The sequence below is a fragment of the Notamacropus eugenii genome, chromosome 5, assembly GCF_028372415.1.
Source record: "Notamacropus eugenii isolate mMacEug1 chromosome 5, mMacEug1.pri_v2, whole genome shotgun sequence".
In the NCBI taxonomy this organism is placed as follows: Eukaryota; Metazoa; Chordata; class Mammalia; order Diprotodontia; family Macropodidae; genus Notamacropus; species Notamacropus eugenii.
The window spans coordinates 432,896,140-432,919,670 of NC_092876.1; the positions used below are offsets into that span (position 1 = coordinate 432,896,140).

The following is a 23,531-nucleotide window of genomic DNA, read 5'->3' on the forward strand; positions in this document are numbered from 1 at the left end:
CTGAAGAGGAGGAACAATGTTCCAGCTTGTGTGAACATCTAGGAGACATTGTCTCAGTCTGTTTTGTTGCACTGGCAGAATATTTAGGGAAGTCAAAGAGTTTGTTGGATTAAGGAATGAAGCCAGCATGTGTCTTTAGGATTCTGTAGTCAATGTCACATTACTTGAGGTTCTCAGTGATAAATAGATTTCCTCAATTTTAGCAGACCTGGATTTCTGGCTTCTTAAGACCCAAATACAGTAAAAAGTTGTCATTTCTGCAGAGGAATTAGAGGAAAAATCTGTTAGACTAAAGAGATCTCTTGTGATTGTCTGCCTGTTAAAGCTTCAAGTTCATTTCTTGGCCAGATTTTGTAACAACCATCGTGGAAACAACTCCAGTTACCCAAAGTAAAAAGAGATGGAAAGGAAACTGCTGCTATCTAAAGGAACAAGGCACTAAAACTCAAATTGCTCTCAAACTACTGATGTCATCCTCCTTTATTCTAGGACAGTAAATTAACTTCTTAACCTGAGGCAAAACATGTTCAAAATTGCCTGTAAATTAATTATTTCATACATTTTTTTAAAAAGCACCTAAGGTGATGTCTTCCTGGAACAAAGATCCCAAAGTAAACCTAGCACCTTGTGACTTGTAATTTCATAAGCAATTTTCCTTTTTATCCCCATTTTTTTCTAGCCTCTTCCTCAAATAGCCGTTCTTTTCCATTATCCAAGTGATTCTTTCACAATTAAATACAATTATTATTAGTATCGTCTTTCAGAAGGATTTTAATGCTAAGATGAGTAAGAAAGGTTAAATTTCCTCACAACTGATATGAATCATTGTATTAAGTGATATTAATATCAATGCAGAGATATTAAAGGTGCCTGACCACCTTTCTCTTTCTCTGGACTTCCAATGAATCCTTTTCTTTGAAAGATAATTCTTCTGCAGTAGCCCACAAGCTTTAGGCTTTTGCTGGTTTTGTAGAAGATTTCTCTTTCTAATCCTCAATAAGTAACTTTTTTTCCCATGTATCCTTTGGATGGAGTGTAACCATCCCTGGAAATTCACATGGATCCATGATCTCAATTCAGGAGTTCTCTCCAACAATGCAGATGACAATCTGTCCATGCCTGCCAATCCCAAGAATCTCTCGTCCCTCCTCTCCCAAAGGGTCCAACCCAACATGATGAAGGTTTTTCTCATTTCTTCTCAAAATCCCGAAGGTTCCAGTGCAACTCAGTGGCTCTTATCCCTGCCATTCCTAGGTCTTGCCATGTGATCAGTTCATCTTTTCTTCTGGTCCTGTGATTCTTCAAGAATGCCCTCTGGTCCTGTTTCTTTTTGGCATTCCTCATTGGTTATGTGCTGCAGCCTGCTCGTAGCTGCTGTGTGCCTCCCTAGGGACTTCCTTGTGGTGCTCATCTTTAGTTCTTAGGAGGCAAAGTTCGTGTCTTGCTGCTGTATAAGCAAAAATATCATCACTGAAAACATGGACCTTTGCTTTTGTGACAGGATTGGGATCAGTAAAACACCTTTGCCATTTCCCAAAAGCAGTCCAATCCTTTCTCCTTCTGAATCCAACTCCTTGCTGAGCTTGAAAACTCTCTGTCTCAGTTATACATAGTATTGGACAAACTCTATATGACGTCCAAATGCATGTTAAAATCTGAGCAACAGACATTCTTCCTCTTTCCCTGTGGGGATACAGTGTTCTGGGGGCACAGGGTCATCTGTAAACAGGAGCATTTGGAAGACCTCATCATCTGCAAGGAAGCCTTCCTTGACCTAGACTCTGAGCTGTATCTCTTCTGCCACAGTGGCAAATGTCCTTGGGGAACAGAAGATGTTGCATCTTCCAAGGAATTTTGAGCGACCTTGATGTATGGGTGGGAGACAAATCATTGTGAAGGAGCCTCTCAGGCAGCATTTTGTTCTACTGCATTAAAACTTTTTCATAATAGACAAACATAAAAAGAATGGAATCTTATATTCTCTACCTCTTTCAGTTAATTGTGAGGTGGTAAAGATGTGGTGCATTGTTGAATATAGGTTGCAAAAACCTGCTTATTTCCTACTAATATCCTCATTGAGGATGCCCTCAATTTGTGTATTTGTGAGTCTCATTAGAAATTTTGGGTAGATGGGAGAGTATTATTGATGTTTTTTTGGTCACTGTTTTCAACATTAGTAAGGTCCAAGATTTTTTTCACACTTTTGGTATCTCATCCTTCAGATACCATGTACATTACATTGATCTCATAGTTTTATCACTGTCAGTATAAATTTCATCTATATATACTTGGTCTACTTACCATATTCCCAAATATAATTTCCCCATATTTATTCTCTCTAGTGCCATTTCTACCTTCTCTCTAAGAACAGCTAGGACTATGATAGTAGAGGTGGTATTACTATGATAATAGAGGCCAGTGGTAGAGTGGTCTACTATCTCTAAGTCAGAAAGTTTCCTAAAATAGTTTTTGTAAGGCTTTTCCTTTTTTCTGGTTTGTAGTCCTTCCATTTTCATCCTTGAATGCTGTGGGGATAACTTGGCTTAATTTTATGTCTTGCCATGTTTTCTTGATTCTGGCTTTCTACTTTACTGCTTTCCTCTGCTCTATGAAACAATATAGCTCATATCTCCCATCACTCTTCACTAGATTCTGCGGGTGGGTTTGTATTCTGTCCTGTTGTTGCTCTTAGAAGCTGTCTGTCCCCCTCTCTCTGTCACACACACACACTCTCTCTCTCTCTCTCTCTCTCTCTCTCTCTCTCTCTCTCTCTCTCTCTCTCTCTCTCTCTCTCTCTCTCTCTCTTCCTGTCATTGTTTTTACAAATTCTAATGTTAGCTCTAATGGTTTGACTATTCAGTTTTTGCTGCTGACTCAGGGATAATTCCCAATTCGATAACAATTGTTTTCTTGTCGGTTAAAATCAATGTTTCATTCATTCAATGAATTCATGAGCATTCATTCAATGCTCACTATGTCCGGTGCCTACCAGTTCTTTTTTAAGGAAAGTGTTCATAATATAGAGGCATGAGGCTTCTGTATAATCTACAAGCTATTAGCCTCTCATTTCTTTTTTCCTGAATTATACTTTCACATATATTTGTCCTCATCCTTACCTTTTCCTACCTGTACTTTACCAGCAGCAAGTATCATAGAGCATAGTTTGGTTTGAAGGATCTTATCATATTCTTCATAAAATTCCTCTCCTACTTCATCCACAGCAATACATGTCAGTGCATCAGCTGCAATTATTTTCCTGGTGATCTTTTTGCAGTTACTTTCCATTGGTACTGCAATATGTGGTGGCCAGTATTCCATGAAATGATGTTTCTTGTGGCTTTTGGGCATACAGTAATACCCATCCCAACTGCTTTGCAGGATTCCAAGGAGTATTTGTTAACTGTCCTGCCGTATGGCTGCAGCTCCTTTTTTTCTTCTGGTTTTGTTTATAGCAAGAATGTCCAGATTGGTAGAATTCAGTTCTTCCAGCCTTACATCCACTCGCTGGTCATTAGACAAGAAGAATCTCATATTTAGAGGACCAAGTCAGATTGATGTTTGCTTCTGATCTAAAGCTCTGTGGCTTTTAAATCCTATAGTTTTTCCCTCTGAAGACATATATCAGTTTCCTTAAGTTATAGTCACAATTTCTTGGTTAGGGAAGGCAAGTCTCAATGGCAGACGTATCTCAAAAGTATGTAAGGGGAGTCAATCAACATCTGGGCCAGGCCAGTAGTTTAATAAATAGTTAGTTCAGCCTTTTTTGCTGCCGCGTACTTTTATTTCAAAAATTAAAGTAAAAATGTGTCCTTAGAATTAATAAGAAAGGCAACAGTTTACACAATTCCTAACAATCTTTTAGGCAGTCCTATATATATATATATATATATATATATATATATATATATCATTGTGTAGACATACTATCTCTGAGTGGGAAGAAAAGTCCTGCTTTTTACCACCTAGAGATCTTCCATCACCACTCACCTAACACCTCATCACTGTTTTGCACCTGTGTGAATGGACTCAGCAAAAGAAAAGAGAAGGTTCTTAGTCACCATGCAAGAGGCTCTGTTTCTGATCCCAAGTGCACCTCCCTAACGACCGGTGTGTGTTTAAACATATAGACACATGTATGTCTCACCGCTGTCCCCTCTTAACCCTGGGACTCGGTTTACTTTTGTGTGAGTTATCTCACTTATCTCTGGTTTGCACAAGTGGCCACTGATTTCACTGGGTCTTACAAAATAATCAAGATGTTGGACTGATTTTATCTCTAGACCAGGAGGAAATGCATCTGTGTTAACAAGAGTTATACTTGGGAATCGAAATAGAAGCTCCTTCACAGCGACCCCACCTTTTTTTAAAAGAGAAGGAATTTGGGGGGATTTATTTACAGTCTCAAGAGTCTCCCAAAATGTCATCTGTACCAGGGGGAACCACTGTGTGCAGTGGGCAGGGTGACATGTTATGGTAGCACAATTCCTATGTGCTAGGAACACAACATCATGTTTGTTGAATTGCAATTAAGGCGTGTGGCAATTGCAAACCCAATTCTTGGGTTGTTTTTCATAAGATTTTACCAACATGTTCTTTTTTCTCTATGTATTATTACCTTTTTATAAAAGGTTTTGAAGTATTGTCTCAGTGATAAAAGAGCGAGATGTTAACGGTTATTGTAAATTTCACCGTATCCAATTGTAAGTATTTACAGGGTACAGCAATGCCTTAGTATGTAATAGCATTTGTGCAGGAGATGTCCTTCAGCACTTGGACGATGAAGGAATTTAAAAGGTCCAGATTCTTTGTAAATGTCCTGCTTTTTTTCTATGTGTGTCTATTTACATGCCTTAGCAGCATACCAACCCTCCCTTCCCAATTTTTTTGACCTATTGTCAGAGTAAACTTAAAGCTGATGTAAAGGATGTGAGAAGTAAATGAGTTAATGAACCCTATAAAATTATCTATTGTGTGGAGAAGGGAAGAGGAGAAACTCCATAGTATTATTTGTAGAATATACATACCTGTAGGATGCTGTGTTATGGGAAACCGTAGAAATGGGCTTTTGTCATTTCAAAGTTGGAGAGAACAAAAACGTATGAATAAACTGTATAAAACACGAAAAACCAATTGTCTGTTCACATCACAGGCAAAAATCCTAAGAGGGATCAGAAGAAGCAGCCTGGTAGATTTTAACAAGACCTACTCTGTTCTAATTTTAGCATGTACAGACAGGTATGAAAATGCAGCAGAAATTGCTATCAAAGTGCCTGGGAACAAAGAGAAGTTATCTTGGCAGCTCCCAAAAGAGTATCTCATCCGACTTCACTAGTAACACCTGCGTACGTGTCTTCTTGCCTCATTGCCATTACAAAATTTCCATCTTTAAGAGCTGTTATATTCCAGTCATTTGTCAATTTGATACAAATTTAAAATAGCTCCAGGTTCTTTACTACAATTACAACATCATATAAAAATAGAAAAAAGATTGACTTTAGCGATGTAAGGACTATTGAGTCAAGAATGTCTACTTTGGCTTCAGGTTTTTTATGGAATGCCTCAAGGGTTTTTCTTCTATAAAAACATCCAGAACTGTTGTTCTTTACTTAACAACGAGGTCTTTTGTATATTTATGGGTGCATTTTAATTCAGTCCTCAGCCTAAAGTCTGAGAAAGAAGTTCTAGTTTCTTATTCTGTACAGGTATTTCTTATTCCATCCATCAATCAATAAGCATTTATTAAGCACCTACTATGTGCCAGGCCCTACTGAACCTTGGGAATACAAAGTCAAAAAAATGAAACAATCCATGCTCTTAAGGAGCACAGTGTGATTATATGAATTTTAATAGTCTCGTATTTCTATACATAAATAAAACTTCACAGAGATCAACAGGAATAACCTACTAACAGTTCTACTGTGACTCACTCTAATGAAATTAATAAAGTAGAGATTATTTGCTTTACTTTACAAAAAGATCCACCATGTGACTCACCCAAATAAGCCATGCTCTTATTCATTTCCATTTTTAAAATATATATGCAACAGACACCAGTTTTACCAATGTGTGTTAATTTACAAACAAGGTATATTTTCCATTACAATATATCAGCTCCATGAAGACAGATAGTACTAATAAAGACACTTCAAAGTTTACAAAATATTTTACATATATTATCACACTTAATTTTCACAGCTCTCTGTGATTTTGATACTGTCAGACAATAGAAAAAGTATTTTTTCCAGCTTCACGGGTAAGGAAATTGTGTTCCAGACAGATTGAATGACTCAGTCACCTAGTAAGTGGCAGAAGCAGAATTTCAACCCCAGACTCTTTATTGTACCACACTCAAGCCTGACGCCTTTGCCCCATTGCAGTCCTAGAGAATCATGTTCAAAAAAGAGAATATTTTTAGTTCTTGAATTGCTTTGGTTCTCAAAATTTTAGGAATCAGCATCAAGAGCAGTATAAAAAAAATACAAATACGTACATACAAATGGAAATGGCACACGAATTATGGCCAAATCTAGCCACAAAGTGTTTGGATTTTTTTTTTCTAATTTCACCTCCTTCCAGGTTGTAGAGGAAATTCCCCAAACATTTGTATGTCACTTTGCTTCTACTAGAATTAGTTTGCTTATACATATAAAACAAGACACATAGCCACTGTCCTGATTTATTTTCTGTACCTTGTGGTATGAAGGACCTATGCTGAACATTAGTAGTTAGGTTAAAATATGAATATTAATGTTTACGTTTCTGTATATTTCTCATTTTTGCCCCACTTTAGTGATTTGACTGAATCATTCCAAGCACTGTCCCATGAACACTGGAAGAGCAAATTCTGATACCACAACATTAGAATTATTGTTAACCTAGCATAATGTACAGCAGATTTCAGCTCCATTCTTTTTAAGTATAGCAGGTATATGCAGAGAGTTGGTAATGCAGAGAGTCAGTACTAGATGAAAGGACAAGAGGAGGGAAATTCCGGGAGGTAACATTGAAGTGCTGGATAATTGGTTTGATTCAGGTGTAGGACCCCAAAATGAGTTCCAGTTAATATCAGCACAGATATGTAATGCTGCTGGCCACTAGACATATATATATTTCATAAAGACATTTCCAGATTTATTGGTTAATCCCCAGGACTCTCCTAGCTTTCTACTACTGCTTGCCCTGAACCTTGCCAAATAATAATGATGCCTGTAACTGGAGCGAAGAAGACTTGAACTGAAATCCTCTTCAGGTACTAGCTATGTCACCACCCTGGGCAAGTCACTTAACCACTCTGTGCCTCAGTGTCCTCATCTGTCAAATGGGAATAGTAACAGCACATACCTCCCAAGGTGGTTGTGAGGATAAAATTAGATGCTTGTAAACCTCTTTGCCAACCTTAAAGTCATACGTACACAATAGTCATTAACTATTGTTGTATAGCTTGGCCATTCCTATAGTGGAATAAATAAATAAAGCAATTATTCAGTTACTCAATAAAGCATTTATTAAGGGTCTCCTTTGTAGCAGGCCCTGTACTAGATGCTGGGCATATAAATACAGAAATGACACTGACCCTATCCTCACTTTCTTCTCATGGGGAGAAACAATGACATCTCAGCAAGTGGTTGCCAGAAAAGGAAAATTTGTTCTGGGAAATTGCAGGGATTGCTATTAGAGCCCTACCCAGGAGATGGCTGCACCATCCCCCACAGCAATGGTAGTAACGATTGTCTGTCTGTGTTGGTCCTTTGTTTTCAGAGTAGACCGTGACATCAGAGAAATGATGACATGACTTGCTCTTGACTTTGTTTTGGGTGAGGAAGGGCTGTGCAGGTCACCAGCCTCACTTTCTGCTCCTGAGCCATCTGGGTCCAGTGACCAGATATTCATCAGGATGACTGGAGATGGCCCAGGATGCAATGGGAGACCCTGGCCTTTTAGGCTGGCCTTTTCAGGTACTCACTTAGAGGGAGGTAATGCCCATATAGGGATTAAATAGTCTGCCCATATTAAATAACAAGGTTTCTTTTTCTTTTCTCTTCCTGTTCACCTTTTTATGCCTCTCTTGAGCCCCGTATTTGAAAATGAATCAATTAGACTCTAAACAAGAAGTAGAAAGCAGGGCGTGGTGAAGTGTGTGCCACAAAAGGAAAGCTGGCCAGGCCAGGTGTCCCACTGGAGGGCGGGATAGAATGAGGCTCAGGCTGGGCTAGCTAGAGAATGGAGGGCTGAGCTGAGGATTGGCTCATCTTCCAATCTGGGCTTCTCTGCCCCAGGACAAGACCCAAAAGTAGGTAAATGAACTGTGGGATGGGGGTGGTGGGATGGGGCTGGGAGCTGCAAAGGCTCCATTGGAGCCAGGTCACACCTGCTCTTTTATGCCAATGAAAGTATCACAATGGCAGGTTGTCCAGTGAGTTTAGAGCAAGAATGGATCTTAGTGGTCATCTAATTCAACCCTTTGATTTTACATAGGAGGAGAGGCTCAGAGGGGTAGAATTAGTAACTTTCCCAAGGCCATACAAATAGAAAGCAACAAGGCCATTTATTGGAATGCCAGTCACTTCCCCCCACTCACCTCCAAATCCAGCACTCTATCCACCACTGCCTCCCAAAGACAAGTGTTATTTTTGATGGTCTGATTCCATTTGACCATCTCAGAAGGCACACACTTCCTTGGAAACGTCATATATGAAGAGCAAGAACACACATGGAGAACACTGTAACTTAAAATGCTCAAGTTCTCTATATTAAACCCACTGTCACAAGGTAAGTGATGGCAGCCCTTCCAGCTGGACTCCAAGGAATTCTCCACACTAGTGCTGGCTTTCACCTCTGGGAGGGCTCTTAAATTTTCCAGGCTATCAGCGTTGCTTTTTCCAAACAATCACAAAATCATTATCTCTCACCTTTGTTTCTTTTTGTCTCTTTCCCACCACAAGCTACAGTTAGAACTTAGAAGGAGTGAGCCCTAACCTAGGCCATAACACATGAGAGTGGAATAAGGGCCACTTTTCCCAAATTACTCTTTATAAATACATTTATTTTTAATGCTAGAAAATTCCACCATCTGTGACATGCAGGTATTTATTTTATAATGTTGACATGTTGGCAGAGGTAAGAGGCATACTGTTCTCCTCCCCAAAAGTCACATCTTTTAGATATTATTTCCTTCCTAATGGGGTATTCTTTCATGCCAAAAGGGCCATCCCCCTAAAGAAAGATGAGAGAATAATGTGGGGGAGTTCTCTTTTTTGCCTTCTTCCTGTCTATCTCAGCAGGATATTGAGGGAGCTTTGCAATAGAACAGGCCCTCCCCTGGCCACCCTCTTTAGACAAGATAGGATGGCCCACTGGGCTTCACAGCGTTTCTCAGCATCGCCTTACTCCCTCCCTACCCCAGTTATGTATACTCAAACTAGGCAGGCAAGGAAAGCAGAGCTAACTGTTCTGGGCCTCTTTGGCCAAGGATGACAGAGGCAGCAGGGGCAGACCAAGTTTTAAGACTAGATTGCAATCTGATTTTTTTAAGCAAATTTTATTTCCGTTTTCCATTGTAAGAGATCCTGTCACTGTATGCCCTGCTGAAATTATATCGCCCTTTACAGAGATGAGCAAATAATGATGACACAAAAGTATTTGTTTGGGCTCGGGTTTGGTTTTGGTTTTTTAATCACAGATGGTGATCTAGACCCCCAACACCTTATTTTGGCCTTGATTGCTTCTCCTAGTCTTGGCTACAAGGCGTCATAGCTCTTAGCTCTATTTCCTTTGAGGTCTGGAACTCAAACTCCAATTTTTCTGACTCCTTGAGAACTCTCCAGGATTCTTTATGTTCTATTAAGTTGTCTATTCAATTAAAACATGAAGGAATCCTATAAATGCATGTGAATTTTTATTTACAGTTTTTCAACCTGTCCAATTCCCTTTCCCTTCCCTTCCATCTCATTTTAGGAGGGCAGCCTATCGTTTATACCAAGAAGGTATGTGATGTTAACAGAAAGAACACCTTTTCTTGCTCGTCTTTCCTGTCTCGGTCCAGAATCTTGCCCTTCATTTCCACCCTCCTCAAAGTTATGGGACATGCGCTGATTTCTCAGCTTTCGTACCTTTGTTCCAAAGGTGCCATCTGGAAAGTATAGAACTGCTTGTTGAGAGTAGGCCCAGCACAAGGCAAACTGTGAAAAAGGCCAAGACTGTTTTCACCTTCACTTTCCCCCTTTGCTTCTTTCCACTGCTTGCTCCCACCATCATGACTCCCCACTTACTTATCCCTGCTATGACTTCTCTTGGCAAGGTGCTAGGGGGCCTAAGGCCCCTCTCACAGCACACTTCACCCATGCTCTCACTGCATCTTCCAGAGGGCTTGTTCTCTGCTTCCCAAAATTATGTTACCTAATCGAGGCAAATTTCTTGATTGAGGTAAAATACTGAGAGGAAGGGGAGGAAACTGAGAAATATACAGGCATATCCTGTCAAGTACTATTAACGGGTTCTGGGGAAAACATGGACAGGTGACACAACATTAGAGGGGACAATTAGTTCCACAGGAACACTATTATTAAATAGTATTGACATAATGATATATATTATAGCTTTAGCTCAGTTTTAGAGCTTTCTGGTAGTTGTTATAATCTCATTTTAATTAATAATTTCATCTTATTTTGTTTATTTTAATTTATAATTTTATTTATAAATTTATTTTAATTAATTAATTAATAATTTGATTTTAATCACTTCTTCAAGAGACTGGGGAAAAGCCTACAATGGACAGTGACTGGTTAAGAGGGAAAACCACTCTTTAAAAAAAAACAAAACTTTTTAGGGACAAAGGAAGGAGCAGCAATGGCCTGGAATCCCTGACAATTACTGGCATTCCAGGAGTTTGCCAGATGTGCTTCTCTAACCCTGGTTGGAACAACACTTCAGAAATTAATGCCTTATAGGAAAATATGCTCAGCTGCCTATTTTCTCTTAATTAGCAAAACTCTATTGGCAACAAGGCACTCTTTCCATCCCTTGAATGAATGAAGTTTCTCTTTCCTTTTTTAGGCCACTAAGTGGTATTCTGCATTGTGCTTACAAGTGGTTCACAATTATTTTGTTATTTTTCCTCATAACAACCCAAGGAGGTAAGCGACATTTTTTTCCCAAAAAAGGAAATGGAGGTATACAAAACTTGTTCAATGGATGGGATGAAGCAGATTACTGACTTTTTGGTCTTGCAACTCTCTAAGACTGTCACTTATATTAATCCCAGAGATCATCAGCCATATATCAGTAAAACCAGAAGTATAAATAGTATGTACGGCTCTATCTGACACTACTGAATGGCTACCATTTTTTAATGGAAGGCAGCTTCTAAGTTTGGGATATTAATTTACAGGGGTCAAAAAATACATTAAGCAAAATCTCCTCGACTCTATCTTTTTATCTTGAAAAAGAAGAGTTTCTAGACCCCCTGGGGGTAAGCTTTCTTAATACTAGATGAATATCCAAAAACTGGAGAAAGCACATACAAAAACAAGTCAACACTGGGATCTCAGGACTTTTCTTTGGGGGTAGGATAGTGAGAGTGATACTAAAAAAGAAAAGAAAAGAAAGAAAGAAACATCCATGAATCATTTAAAAAAATAAACAGAAGAGAATATGAGAAAGTTCAGGAGACAGAGACAAACAAGGCAACGTTGGAACTACCATGTAAAATTTGAAATATACAGAAAGGAAAAAACACCAAACTTACCTAGTGGAGATTCAAGGTTTCATACATAGGCTTTTTATATTTTCTCTCTGGGGAAATATGTGTGTCAACTTCGTAATAATAAAAAGGAAACTTTTTTTAAAAAAGTAAAATCAAGGAAAGTTAAATAAATAAAAGAACAATTTCCTCCTCTCAATGGATAGACGGGGGACTGCAGGTGCAGGATTTGGCATGTGCTGCGTGTAGTTCTTACTCAACTGATTTTGCTGAACTGGTTTTGTTTGTTACAAGGAAAGAGTCAATGATTGGAGGGGTGGAAAGAGTATAGTTGGAAATAGTGTAAAAAATCAAAAGACAATAAACTTTTTGCTTTTAAGAAATGAGTGAGGAACATTCAAAACATCAGTAACCTTAAGAAACAAATCTCAAAGAGCTAAGTCAGGGTGTCCTCTTCCCTGCCTGAGGCAGCTAGGTGATGCTATAGTGCGCAGAGTGCCAGTTCTGCTATCAAGGAGACTTATCTTCCTGAGTTCAAATTCAGCCTTAGATACGTACTAGCTGTGTGATCCTGGGCAAGTCACTTAACTCTGTTTCAGTTTCCTCATCTGTAAAAAGAGCTGGAGAAGGAAATGGCAAACCACTCCAATATATCTGCCAAGAAAAAATTGGGGTCACAGAGATTCAGACATGACTGAAAAACTACGAAAGAACAACTTTTCTGCCCAGACCAAGGTTCTATATCTTGTTATTCATTCAACTACCTTATCTGGATTCCAGAGGAATTAGCCAGCAAACCCCTGAAGACCCACAGCAACTGAGAAGAGACACAGTAGAAATATATTTCAGCTGTCATTGTTTTCCATTCCACTGGAGATTTTCATAATGGGTTTGGGCGTAAGAGACAATAAGTCATTCAAAGTTATTCACATTAATATTAATTAACTTGCAAGATTCTGCAAAGTCTCCACAGGAACCTAACATTCATTAATTGAGTGCCCTGGAAATAGCACTTTAACTTGTAAGTTTTCAATACAATGTTAACATTAGTATTAAGTCTTGGTCAATGCTCAATTCATTTTTATATTCTGAATTTTTACTTTTGCTTCTCTGGATCTCATTAATAAGGAGGGTTTAAATAAAACAGTTTCTTTAAAGGTGGTCCTATGCTTTTCTGCTGAACCCCTGAATCCCTGAAAATAAATAAAAAATCGAACCTTTACAAAGAAATCCACATGGATCTGTCAAATAAGCAAGCTGTCCACCTTCCTATATTCTCAGGTTAGGGATCACAGAATTATTGATTTCAATGTAGAAGGAACCTCAGAGGTCATCCAGATGAATGAATACTCACTTTACAGAGAAAGAAACCAGGATCTAGAAAAATGGAGTGAATTGCCTATTACGTAGGTAATAAATAAGTAACAGAGGAAGGATTTGAACCCATTTTCTCTAATATCACGAATAAATTTTTCTACTGTTCCATATTAGAATTTACAAATAGCTACTCTTACGCTTATGGAATCTAAAAATAGAGTTTGAAAGGACTAGGTTATCTAGTCCTTCTGACCTGTCTCTGCTACAATTTCAATTAGTCTGGCCATAAGACAATTACATAGATTGTCTATCCACATGTGGGGAACCTGTGGCCTCAAGGCCACATGTGGTCTTCTAGTTCCTCAAGTGCAGCCCTTTGACTAACTCTAAACTTCACCGAATAAGGTGGTGCCTCGAGGCCACAGGTTTCCCACTCCTGAGACTCTATACCCTATCAGAGTCATCAGTGAAATGTGCTTTCTTTTGGGGAGTGGGAGAGATTCTAGAGAATTTTCTTTAAAGTGATTGTACGGATGCGTCCCCGAGCTTTTCAAAATTCTGTCTAGCTAAATCACAAATGAAAGTAAGGTCCAAAGCATTGATCTGGTCTGGGACCCAAATCTACCAAAATGGTACTTTCTCCTCTCCCCAACATAGCCCCTTTTATACACACATAACCTCTCCCACGTGGCCTAGATGCATGAGGAAATGGAGAGATAACTGCGCTGAGCTTCTAGGGCTCCAAAGATTTGGACTGTCACCATCCTAGGATGAGTTTCATTTTGCTTTGTGGTTTTTTTAGACCCTGTCTATTAGAAACATATATCAAAACTATGTCACTATGACACTGCTTATATTGAGATGACTAGATCTTATAAAAATAATCTAGGAAAGAAAACTAAGGCCAATCTGGCTCTCACCCTCTGGGAGGCTGTGGAAGTGGGAAGGGAACTGTTGGTAATGCATGAAATATGAACCTTTTCTCTCCATGTTTTCTTTTCTTTCTCTTGAGAAATCTGGTATAGTGGAAATGTCAAGATGTGGTACTTGACCTCAGGAGGGCATTTTCTAATGGTTCTTTCCCCAGTTTTCCTCCTCCCACATCTCCCACTCAATGTTCTTGTCATTGTTAACAATTATAGATTTAATGACATTTTTTGAAGACTTAGTGTCCTGAACATATTAGTATTCCATCATCAAGGTACAAAATGGCACCAGAATAGCCTGAAAAAAATTAATACCTGAAACTAGGAATGCTTTCTCCTCCAGGCTCAAACTCATAATGGCTTATGGTTCACTAAAAGCTCATTCCAGGCTGTTCATGATTCGTTGTTATATGGCCCATTTTACCCATAATTCTGCAGGAATTCTGGTTAACTTTATTAAAAAAAAAAAAAGGTCTCCCAGGAGGATCTTTAGGTTTTGATACTCATTCAAAAACTTCCAGCATAAAAACAGTATCTAAAAAGCAAGACAGCCAGCCAGCCAGCCAGGACCAAGAAAACATATTAAAGTTGATACTGCAAACCCTCTGGGGTCAAAAGTAATGAAAACCGTTTTTCTCCAGATGACATTCTGCTCCTTGGCAATCTAGACTGAGAGGTTCCTGCACTTCCATGGTTACAAAGATGCAAAAAACAGGCCCCCCCATCACTCCACCCCTCCCTCCCACAGCTTCTGATAGTGTATGGTTAGAATAGATGGTTTTTCTGACCTCCATTGATTCTTGCACATGAAAAATAAGACTTGGAAATGTATTGAAAACATAAAGTTAACCTTCAGCATTTAAGTTTTATGCAACATAATTTTTGATGTAGTAAGCTATAGAAAAACAAGCTATTAAAAATGCATGATCAATTAATAACCCTTTTAAAGAATTCTAGTACTAGACTTCCAATGGCTGGATGAAACACTATTTCCTTTAGACATTCCTCAGCTCAACCCTATAGCTGTGAGATATACAAAGCTAGATGGGGCCTTGAAAAACAGCTTTTCGTTATACAAAGAAGAATCCAATACATTAAGAAGATTACTTAATCTTAATTTGTAAATATCCTGGAAACCCAAAATCGTATTTGCATTTTTTCAGGCACCTGGTAATTCATTAGATTGTAAAATCCTTGAGGACATGGACTATTTTTTACCTCTTTTTTTAATCCCTTGACCTAAACACAGTGCCTGGCACATGGTAGGGGCTTAATAATCCTTGATGATTGACTGATTAACTGATCTGGCTCCTCTTCTACTTTGAATAAACAGAACACAAGGACATTCAGCTCAGGAGCCTCTGATGGTGTTTTGGGGGAATGACCTGTGGGAAACTTTTGATCTTCCTTCTTCGAAAGCAGACATGAGGAAGGATGGTCACTCAGCCTGAGTATATTATTTCCAAAGCCTCCCCTCTTCAGTCTGTGCCTGAAACGTGAAACTGAAAACCACAGGATGTGCTGTTACAAGATCCGGGAATTATTCAAGGGCAGCCCACTTATGTCCATTCTCATTCCAACTACTGGATTTTTCTATTCCTGAAAATTGATGTTGAAGGGTTGGGGAAAAGCCATGAATAGCCCTACGATGGGGGTGAAGGGGTGGGGCAAGTGCAGAGCTGGCTTTCAGTACTCACTAGGCAGTCTGACTTCCTCCTCATAATCAAATATCAAGGAATGAAAATTTCTCTAAGTTACCATTTCCCAACTAGTGGGAATGCAATATATTCTCTGTAATTGGTGAGTATCAAAATATGCAAAGGACAAGACTCTGCCCCCATCCCCTTTCCCTTATTAAAAGACGGAATTTCCTATCTACTTGGCAGTTCTTTTGTGGTCTACCCCAAATTGTAAGTCAAATGTGATTCACCATCAATACCCTCCTAATTATCCTTTCTGTGCCTTCCCCCAGCCAGTCATTCCAGTACCCCTACCTCCAGTACCACACCAGCTTCCCCCTCCCCATTTCAGGAAGGACAGCAAACTAATTAATTTATACTAAGGTGTTAGGGACATAATGTACTGCCTCTCCCAGAAGTATTGGTTTTCTTCCAAAGAGAAGCCAAGGGAGGGCAATGTTTAGTCCTAAAGAAAATATCTCCTATTGTGGGAATTGCAGACCCTAAAACCATTAAGTGAGGGAGACGTTATTGGGAGAGGGGTACTTTTTGAAAGTTCTCCAACTATGTCTCATGGGCAATCTGCCATATGTGTGTGTACATATATATACACACATATAATATATATGCATGTATATTATATGTATGTATGTGTGTGTACATGTATGCACACACATAGTATATGTTTGTATAATACATATATTGTGTGTATATATATGTGTGTGTGTGTATATGTGTGAGTGTATGTGTGTGTGTATCATGGGAGGCAATTTGGTAGCAGTGGATAGAGCCCTGGGCCTGGAGTCAGGAAGATCTGAGCTCAAATCCAGCCTCAGATACTTATTAGCTGTGTGTCACTTAACCTCTGATTGCCTTACTCCCCTAAAGAAGGAAATGGCAGACTACTCCTGATCTTTGCCAAGAAAACCCCATGGACAGCGCTGACAGGTCATGGTCATGAAGCATCAGACACGAATCAGCAACAACTAATATGTGTCATCTATGCAGAAGGCCACCCAGGGTAAAACACTGAACACTAAACTATGTTCATCTTCTTCTCTGTTCCAGCTGCTAAGTTTATATTGGTCTTTGAGGGTGGAAGGTGGTCAGAACAGCATTTCCCAGGTTTCTATCTCTCCAGCATCTTCTCCCCTTCTTGCCTTGTCCCCAGTACCAGCAATCTGCTACCAACCAGAGGTCAATTTCTAAGCAATCTGAGGACCAGTGCTATTTTGAATGGCTAATAATCTGCTTTCCCACGATGCCTTGTGAACTCATTCCACATTCAGTCTTGTCACTAGGTCACAGAGAAATAGGTGAAGAGTGGCCCAGAATGAGAAGACCTTGTTTCCCCATCTTTCTTCTAGGCCTGAAGAAAGGCTGTCCAGCAGAGAGCTGTTGACCAAGGCCTCAGTGTCGTTTGTCCCCTCCTCCGGTGGAGCCCTTGGAGACAAGAGCTTGGAGATGAGGCTGCTGAACTTGCTCTCAGTGGCCGAGGGAGGCCCCTCCGAAGGGGCCTCACTGGAGGTGGTGAAGTTCAGTTCCTCAGGGTCCAGGCAAAGCCCTTCGTGGGATCGGTGAAAGTCAACCATGCTCAAGTCTCCACTGGCCACCGAAGATGGGGAGGCACAGGTGACGTCCCTGACAAGACTGTAGCTCTCCATCCACTCCTTGAGCCACTCCATCTGGCAGTCACAGTGCCACGGGTTCCGAAACAAGTAGAGATGGCCCAGGAAGTAAACAGGCTGGAAGACAGAGAGGGGCAGCAAGGTGAGGTTGTTGCTGTTGAGGTGCAGGGCCAAGAGGCTGGTGAGGTTCTCAAAGGCCCCCTCTTCAATGTACTGTATCCTGTTCCTGTCCAGGTAGAGCACTTCCAACTCCACCAGGTCACTGAACCAGGCCCTAGAAACATGGCTCAGGGCGTTGCCCCCAAGGTTGAGCAACTTCAGGTGGCTCAGCCCTTCAAAGGAGCTCCCCGGGAGACTGTGAAGGAAATTGTCATTCAGGTAGAGGTACTCCATCCTCTGGCAGTCCTGGAATGCTCCCGCGTGCACCACACTAATCCTGTTGTCTTGCAGACTCAGAGAACACAGCCGGCCTAGACCCTGCAGCGAGTTGTAGGCAACGGCCTCAATCCAGTTTCGTTCCAGGTAGAGATGCGTCAGGTTCTCCATTCCCCTGACGGCCCCAGGCACCCGACGGAAATGGTTCTGGAAGCAGGAGAGCTCCTGCAAAGCAGGGAGGTCCACAAAGATGCGGTCAGGGATGCTGAACAGGTTGCAGCCCGCCAAGTCCAGCCTGACCAGGCGTCGGAGGGCAGCAAAGGTCCTCGTGTGCAGGTAGCGGATGTCCTCATTGTAAGCAATCCTCAGCTCCACTAGGTTAGGCAGCCCCTTGAAGGCCCCTGGAGTGATGAAGGAAATATTGTTGTGATTCAGAGACAGATGTCGGAGGGAGGGCAGGGTCCCAAAGGCCCGCTCTGCCAGGAACTTGATGCCATTTTTGTCTAGGTTGATGAAGGAGGCCTCACAGGGGAATTCGCTGGGGATCTGCAGGAGGCCCGTCCTGTCACACAGCACGGAGCAGCTCCGCTCGTGAGTGCAGGTGCAGCCAGTGGGACAGGTGCGGACACATGCCCAGATGGTGTGGGCACAGGGGAAGCAGAGGATCACTTTGCAGCAGTAGAGGGTTGGGTAGAAAGGGAAGGAAGCAGGCAAAGAGGACAGAGAAAGGAAGGAGACAAAAGAAAAAGATGAGCAGTCGGTGAGAATCACAACCTCAGCATTTCCAATCGGATCTATGAAATAAAGTCCAAACATTGGCATCCAATCCACTTTTCTAGTTTTATCTTCCAAATAAACTGATGCACCCATTGTACCCTCCAAAATACTTTTCAATTTACCACCCCTATACTTCTGGGGCAGCAAGGTGGTGCAGTGGATAGAGTGCCAGGCCAGGAGTGAGGAAGACTCATCTTCAATGAGTTCAAATCCAACCTCAGACACTTACTAGTGGTGTGACCTTGCGCAAGTCACTTAACCCTGCTAGCCTCAGTTTCCTCATCTGTAAAATGATCTGGAGAAGGAAATGGCAAACCATTCCAGTATCTCTGCCAAGAAAACTGAAAATGGGGTCATGGAGAGTCAGACATGACTGAACAACCCTTTTGCTCATGCTTTTTTACCATCCCCACTCCCCCTTCCACCTATTTGAAACCTACTGTAACAAGATCTCTGTTAGGTGTTCTTTGTATAAAGTGAAAAGATCCTCCTGGGTCATTGCAGGAGAGGAAGGGTTTATATTTTTACTCTCTCTCACTCTGCCCCATGCTGTGGAAAGTAGGTGTAACTAATCTTTTCTAGATACTTTCCTTGCACCAAGAATAATTTCTTTATAGTTAACCCAATTGGTTCAACCCTGGAAAAAAGGAAGGCATCTCCTTGAGCCATGCATGTAATGGAACAGTGGAGAGCATCATATGACTCCCTGGCAGTTCAACCATTTCCCCCCTCCCCCCAGACAGAAACTTCTCTTGAACTTACTCTTTGCTTAAGGAAAAAAAAACTGAATTCAAATTTGCTCCAGCAACGTTTATAGAGCAGAACGAGGGTTTGGTGGTAAAAGTTTAACAACTAAGCTGGGAAGATTGGAGGATGTATGGACAAATATTTTAAAATTTGATCTAAATGGTTCACATTTTCTTAAATCGAGGCAATCAGTAAAACAATAAATCAATCCCTTATTTGTAGCAATTCCCGATTTCTGAGGTGTAAGTGTGACAGTGAGCTCTGAAGCAGGTTGGAGCTGGCTCTCGCACACCAAGACCCTAATTACTCTTAACATTCACTGAACACTTATCAACTTTATGTCTTTAGTAACTTTTTAAAAATAACATGTCCTTCCTCCTGCACTACATCCTAACTCCTTTTAAGTCAGATTCTGTAGCCCCTGCATTGCCTCAGACAGAGTGAGAGCAGAATGGATGCTCCTAAATGTTCACAGCTTTGTACCTCAAGAACAGGACCCAGAAAAGAGTCTATTTTTTAGCCAATTGCTGGAGCCCGTGCCAGAGCGAACACTGGGAGAATCTATTACTCCTACTGTGTCAGGACAGGGAATGTTGGCTTTCAGGGGATGTGTGCGGAATCCCAAGCCTACTTCCATTGGTGATGAAGTAGCAATACCCTTCTCTAGGGGCTTTTGTGTCCTTACCACTCCTTCCAACTGAGTGTGAAACTTGGGGGCAGGAAAACCTCTGACACTTGCTAGCTCTGTGACCATGGGCTGCTTAACCTTTCTGAGTTGTAGCTTTCAGACAGATATGCTACTAGTAATACCTACAAAAGGTTGCTGTGAGGCCTTGAGGTAGTTTTTACGAAATCTGGAATTTGCGAGGGAAGATGGAACATCATAAGACAGAACCCAGAGTCAGGTAGGAACATTGTCATGTAGAGAGAATGTAATGAAAACCAGCTTTACTGAAGTGAAATATTCATAGTAAGAAAAGGCTGACCCCAAGGAAGGAAATAGCTCAGGTCTGCTGCAGCCCTTGGAGGAATCAGGTACCCAAGTCAGGAAAAAAAACCAAACTTTTATTTACGTGAGTTATACCTATTGACATTTACCACATTGGAAATTAAAATGTCAGTATTATTGCGAAAATAGTTTTTACCTCCTGGAGAAGATCTGGGGGATCCCCAGGAGTTCTGGATTGTTGTTTGAGAAACACTGCCTTAAAGAACTATGTAGCTGTTCAGTCGTTTCCCACTCTTGGTGACTCCATTTGAGGTTTCCTTGGCAAAGATACTGGAGGGGTTTGCCATTTTCTTCTCCAGTTCATTTTACAGATGAGGAAACTGAGGCAAATAGGGTTAAGTGACTGGCCCAAGGTCCCCCAACTAGCAAATATCTGAGGCCAGATTTGAACTCAGGAAGATGTCTTCCTGATTCCAAGACCAGTAGTGTAGTCACCTCCTTGCTGCGCTAAAGAACTGTAGTCAGCTATTATGATCAGTCTTCATTTCAAGTCAATTCAAGTCAAAAAAAACATTTATTAAGTGCCCACTGTAGGCAAGAGCACCATGCTAGGTGCTAGGGATACAAAGACAAAAATTAAACAGCGACTGCTCCCTAGAAGGGTTTGCATGATAACAGAGTTTGGGGAGCATCACGTACAGGAATAGTGAGTAATGGGGGGAAAGGGGAGATCCAGACTAAGTGTTCTTGGAATATTTGAGGGGAGAGAGAATACCTCCAAGTTGGAGAATCAAGGAACACTTAAAATATGATGCCTCATCACTTGAGGTGATATACTGATAAAAAAAATAAGGATGGATTCTGAGAAGTACAGACAAGGAGGGACCATATAGCAGGTATTGCGAATAGCTCTTGCCAATGCACCTGGGTGACGACAGCAGAATTCTGGGAAGAGATAGGAGCTGCGTTTGGCTGGAACATAGAATTCATGACGGGCGTGCTAGGAGCAATACAGGATGTCCCCCAGCAGCCTTAATATGGTTTTAAGCAATAATAATAGTATCTGTAGTATGCTTTAAACTACACTAAGGCTTTTACAACACTCTTTAGTACAGTAGGTAGAAAATTTTACAGGATCTTAAAAGCCAGGCTAAGAATTTTGTATTTTATTCTAGAAATAATAGGGAACCACTGAAGGATTTTAAGCAGGGGAGTGACATGTGCCTGTGCCTTGGAAAAATTATTTTAGCAGTTATGTGATGGATACATTAGGAAGGAGGCAAGGAGAGGCAAAAAAAACTAATTGGAAAGCAATTACAGTAATTGGGAAGTGATAAAAATGTGAACTATGGTTGTGGCCCTGTGGGTGTAGAAAAAAGGATGTATGCATATGTGTGTATGTATATATATATATATATATATATATATATATATATATATATATACACACACACACACACATACATATATACACATAGACACACATATATGTACATATATGTGTATGTATATACTTATATACATACACTTACGTATAATATACATATATAATACATTTTAGAAATCAGTGAATGATTGAAGGAGGGGGCTAAGATGTTTTTGAATCTGGGTAACTGGGATCATGACCTATATGTAAAACACACTCTCCTTTAAGATGAATGGAGCATTCTTCTCAGCAATACCTAAGACAATTCCAGAAGACTCGTAATGGCAAATGCTGTCCACATCCAGAGAAGAGCTATGGAGCCTGAATACAGATTGAAACAGCCTATTTTCTTTTTTTTTCCGTCCTCTTGGGTTTTCCCTTTTGCTCTGATTCTTCTTTCACAACATGAATAATGTGGAAATACATTTAATACAATTGTACATGTATAGCTTATATCAGATTGTTTGCCGTCTTCAGGAGGGAAAGGAGAGGGAGGGAAGGACAAAAGATTGGAACTCAAAATCTTATAAAAAATGAATGTTGAAAACTAAAAAAAAGAAAAGATAAAAGATAAATGGAACATTTTAATGATAAAAAGGTCAGAAAATATGTGAAGGAAGATATTTATATTAATTGTCAAGGGATATAAGATATAACTACTATTACAGGTGATTATTTTGATAGTTAATACAAGTAAGAAAAGAACCTTGCTTTAATATACACTGTTAATATACGTGTATGAAGAAGCATAAATTTCAGATGGGATTTGGACTGTTTTGAAAAGAAAATGATCTGTGGTATAGATGTGAGAACTCATATCCTTTTATTAACTCTGTGACGGGATACCTTGCTTATGTGAGAACAGTTTCATGTTATAAAAAATTTTTATTAAAAATTAGAGAATTGGGAGTATAAGGAAACAGCTGTAAGAGCACCAAACAGATAGGAGACTGTTTAAAAGCCTTCAGAGCTGCAAAGCATGATGGATACCTCAGCTAATTTGCATTTTTAGAGGATTTTTTCCTTCATGTAGAGACAGCTTGGTTGTGCATTGGAGAGTACTAGTTGTGGAGTCAGAAAGACCTGAGTTCAAATCCTGAAATCTGAGAATTACAGCTGCATGACCTTGGACAAGTAATGCATGACCTCTCTATATTTCATTTTCCTTATCTGTAAAATAGTAATTCCTGCCTTAAAGGGCTGGTGTGAGGATCAAGTGAGCAACCACAGGCCAAGAACTTTCCAAACCTGAAAGAGCTATTTAAATGCTTGAGGCAGCTAGGTGGTACAGTGGATAGAGCACCAGTGCAGGAGTCAGGAGGAGCTGAGTTCAAATCTCATCTCAGACACTTGACACTCACTAGCTGTGTGACCTTGGGCAAGTCACTTAACCCCAATTGCCTCATCCTGGGTCATCTCCAGTCATCCTGAGGAATATCTGATCACTGGATTCAGATGGCTCTGGAGGAGAAGTGAGGCTGGTGACCTGCAGAGCCCTCCCTCACTCAAAACAAAGTCAAGTGCAGGTCGTGTCATCATTTCCCTGATGGCATGGTCTTCTTTGGCAACGAAGGAAGAACACATACACATTTAAAGGCTCATTATTAATAAATACTGTTAGGAGGGGGAGTAGGACTACATAACCTCTGAAATCTCTTTCAATCCTGGAAGTCTGTGATTCCATCATGAGTTTCATGGGATTCTAAGAGGCAGAAGGGAAGAGGGAGAACATTCCAGACCTGAGAAAGAGGTAGAGCAAAGACACCATGATGGAGATGTGTGAGGGAGAGCAAATAGAAACAGATGGGAATGTCTGGATATAGAATGTGTAGAGAGGAGGAATGTCTAAGAAGACTAGAAATTCTGCCTACTGGGACCCAGGAGAACAAGGTTAATGTCTCCTTGACTTGTGAAGCAATTGAAGAAAGCTATCATACAGATCACCTTTCCCTCCTCCATACCTTCCCTTCTCAGAGATTCTGGGTTGGTGTGGGGAAGATTGACTTCCA

General features: G+C 40.4%; 1 protein-coding gene across 1 annotated transcript; it reads right to left on the reverse strand.

The window, feature by feature from the left end:
- Positions 1 to 16,479: 16,479 nt before the first annotated feature.
- NYX (nyctalopin) lies at positions 16,480 to 19,105 on the reverse strand. The gene has a single exon (XM_072606956.1). The coding sequence runs from the start codon at positions 18,491 to 18,493 to the stop codon at positions 16,895 to 16,897; it is 1,599 nt and encodes a 532-aa protein (XP_072463057.1). The 5' UTR covers positions 18,494 to 19,105; the 3' UTR covers positions 16,480 to 16,894.
- Positions 19,106 to 23,531: the final 4,426 nt, after the last annotated feature.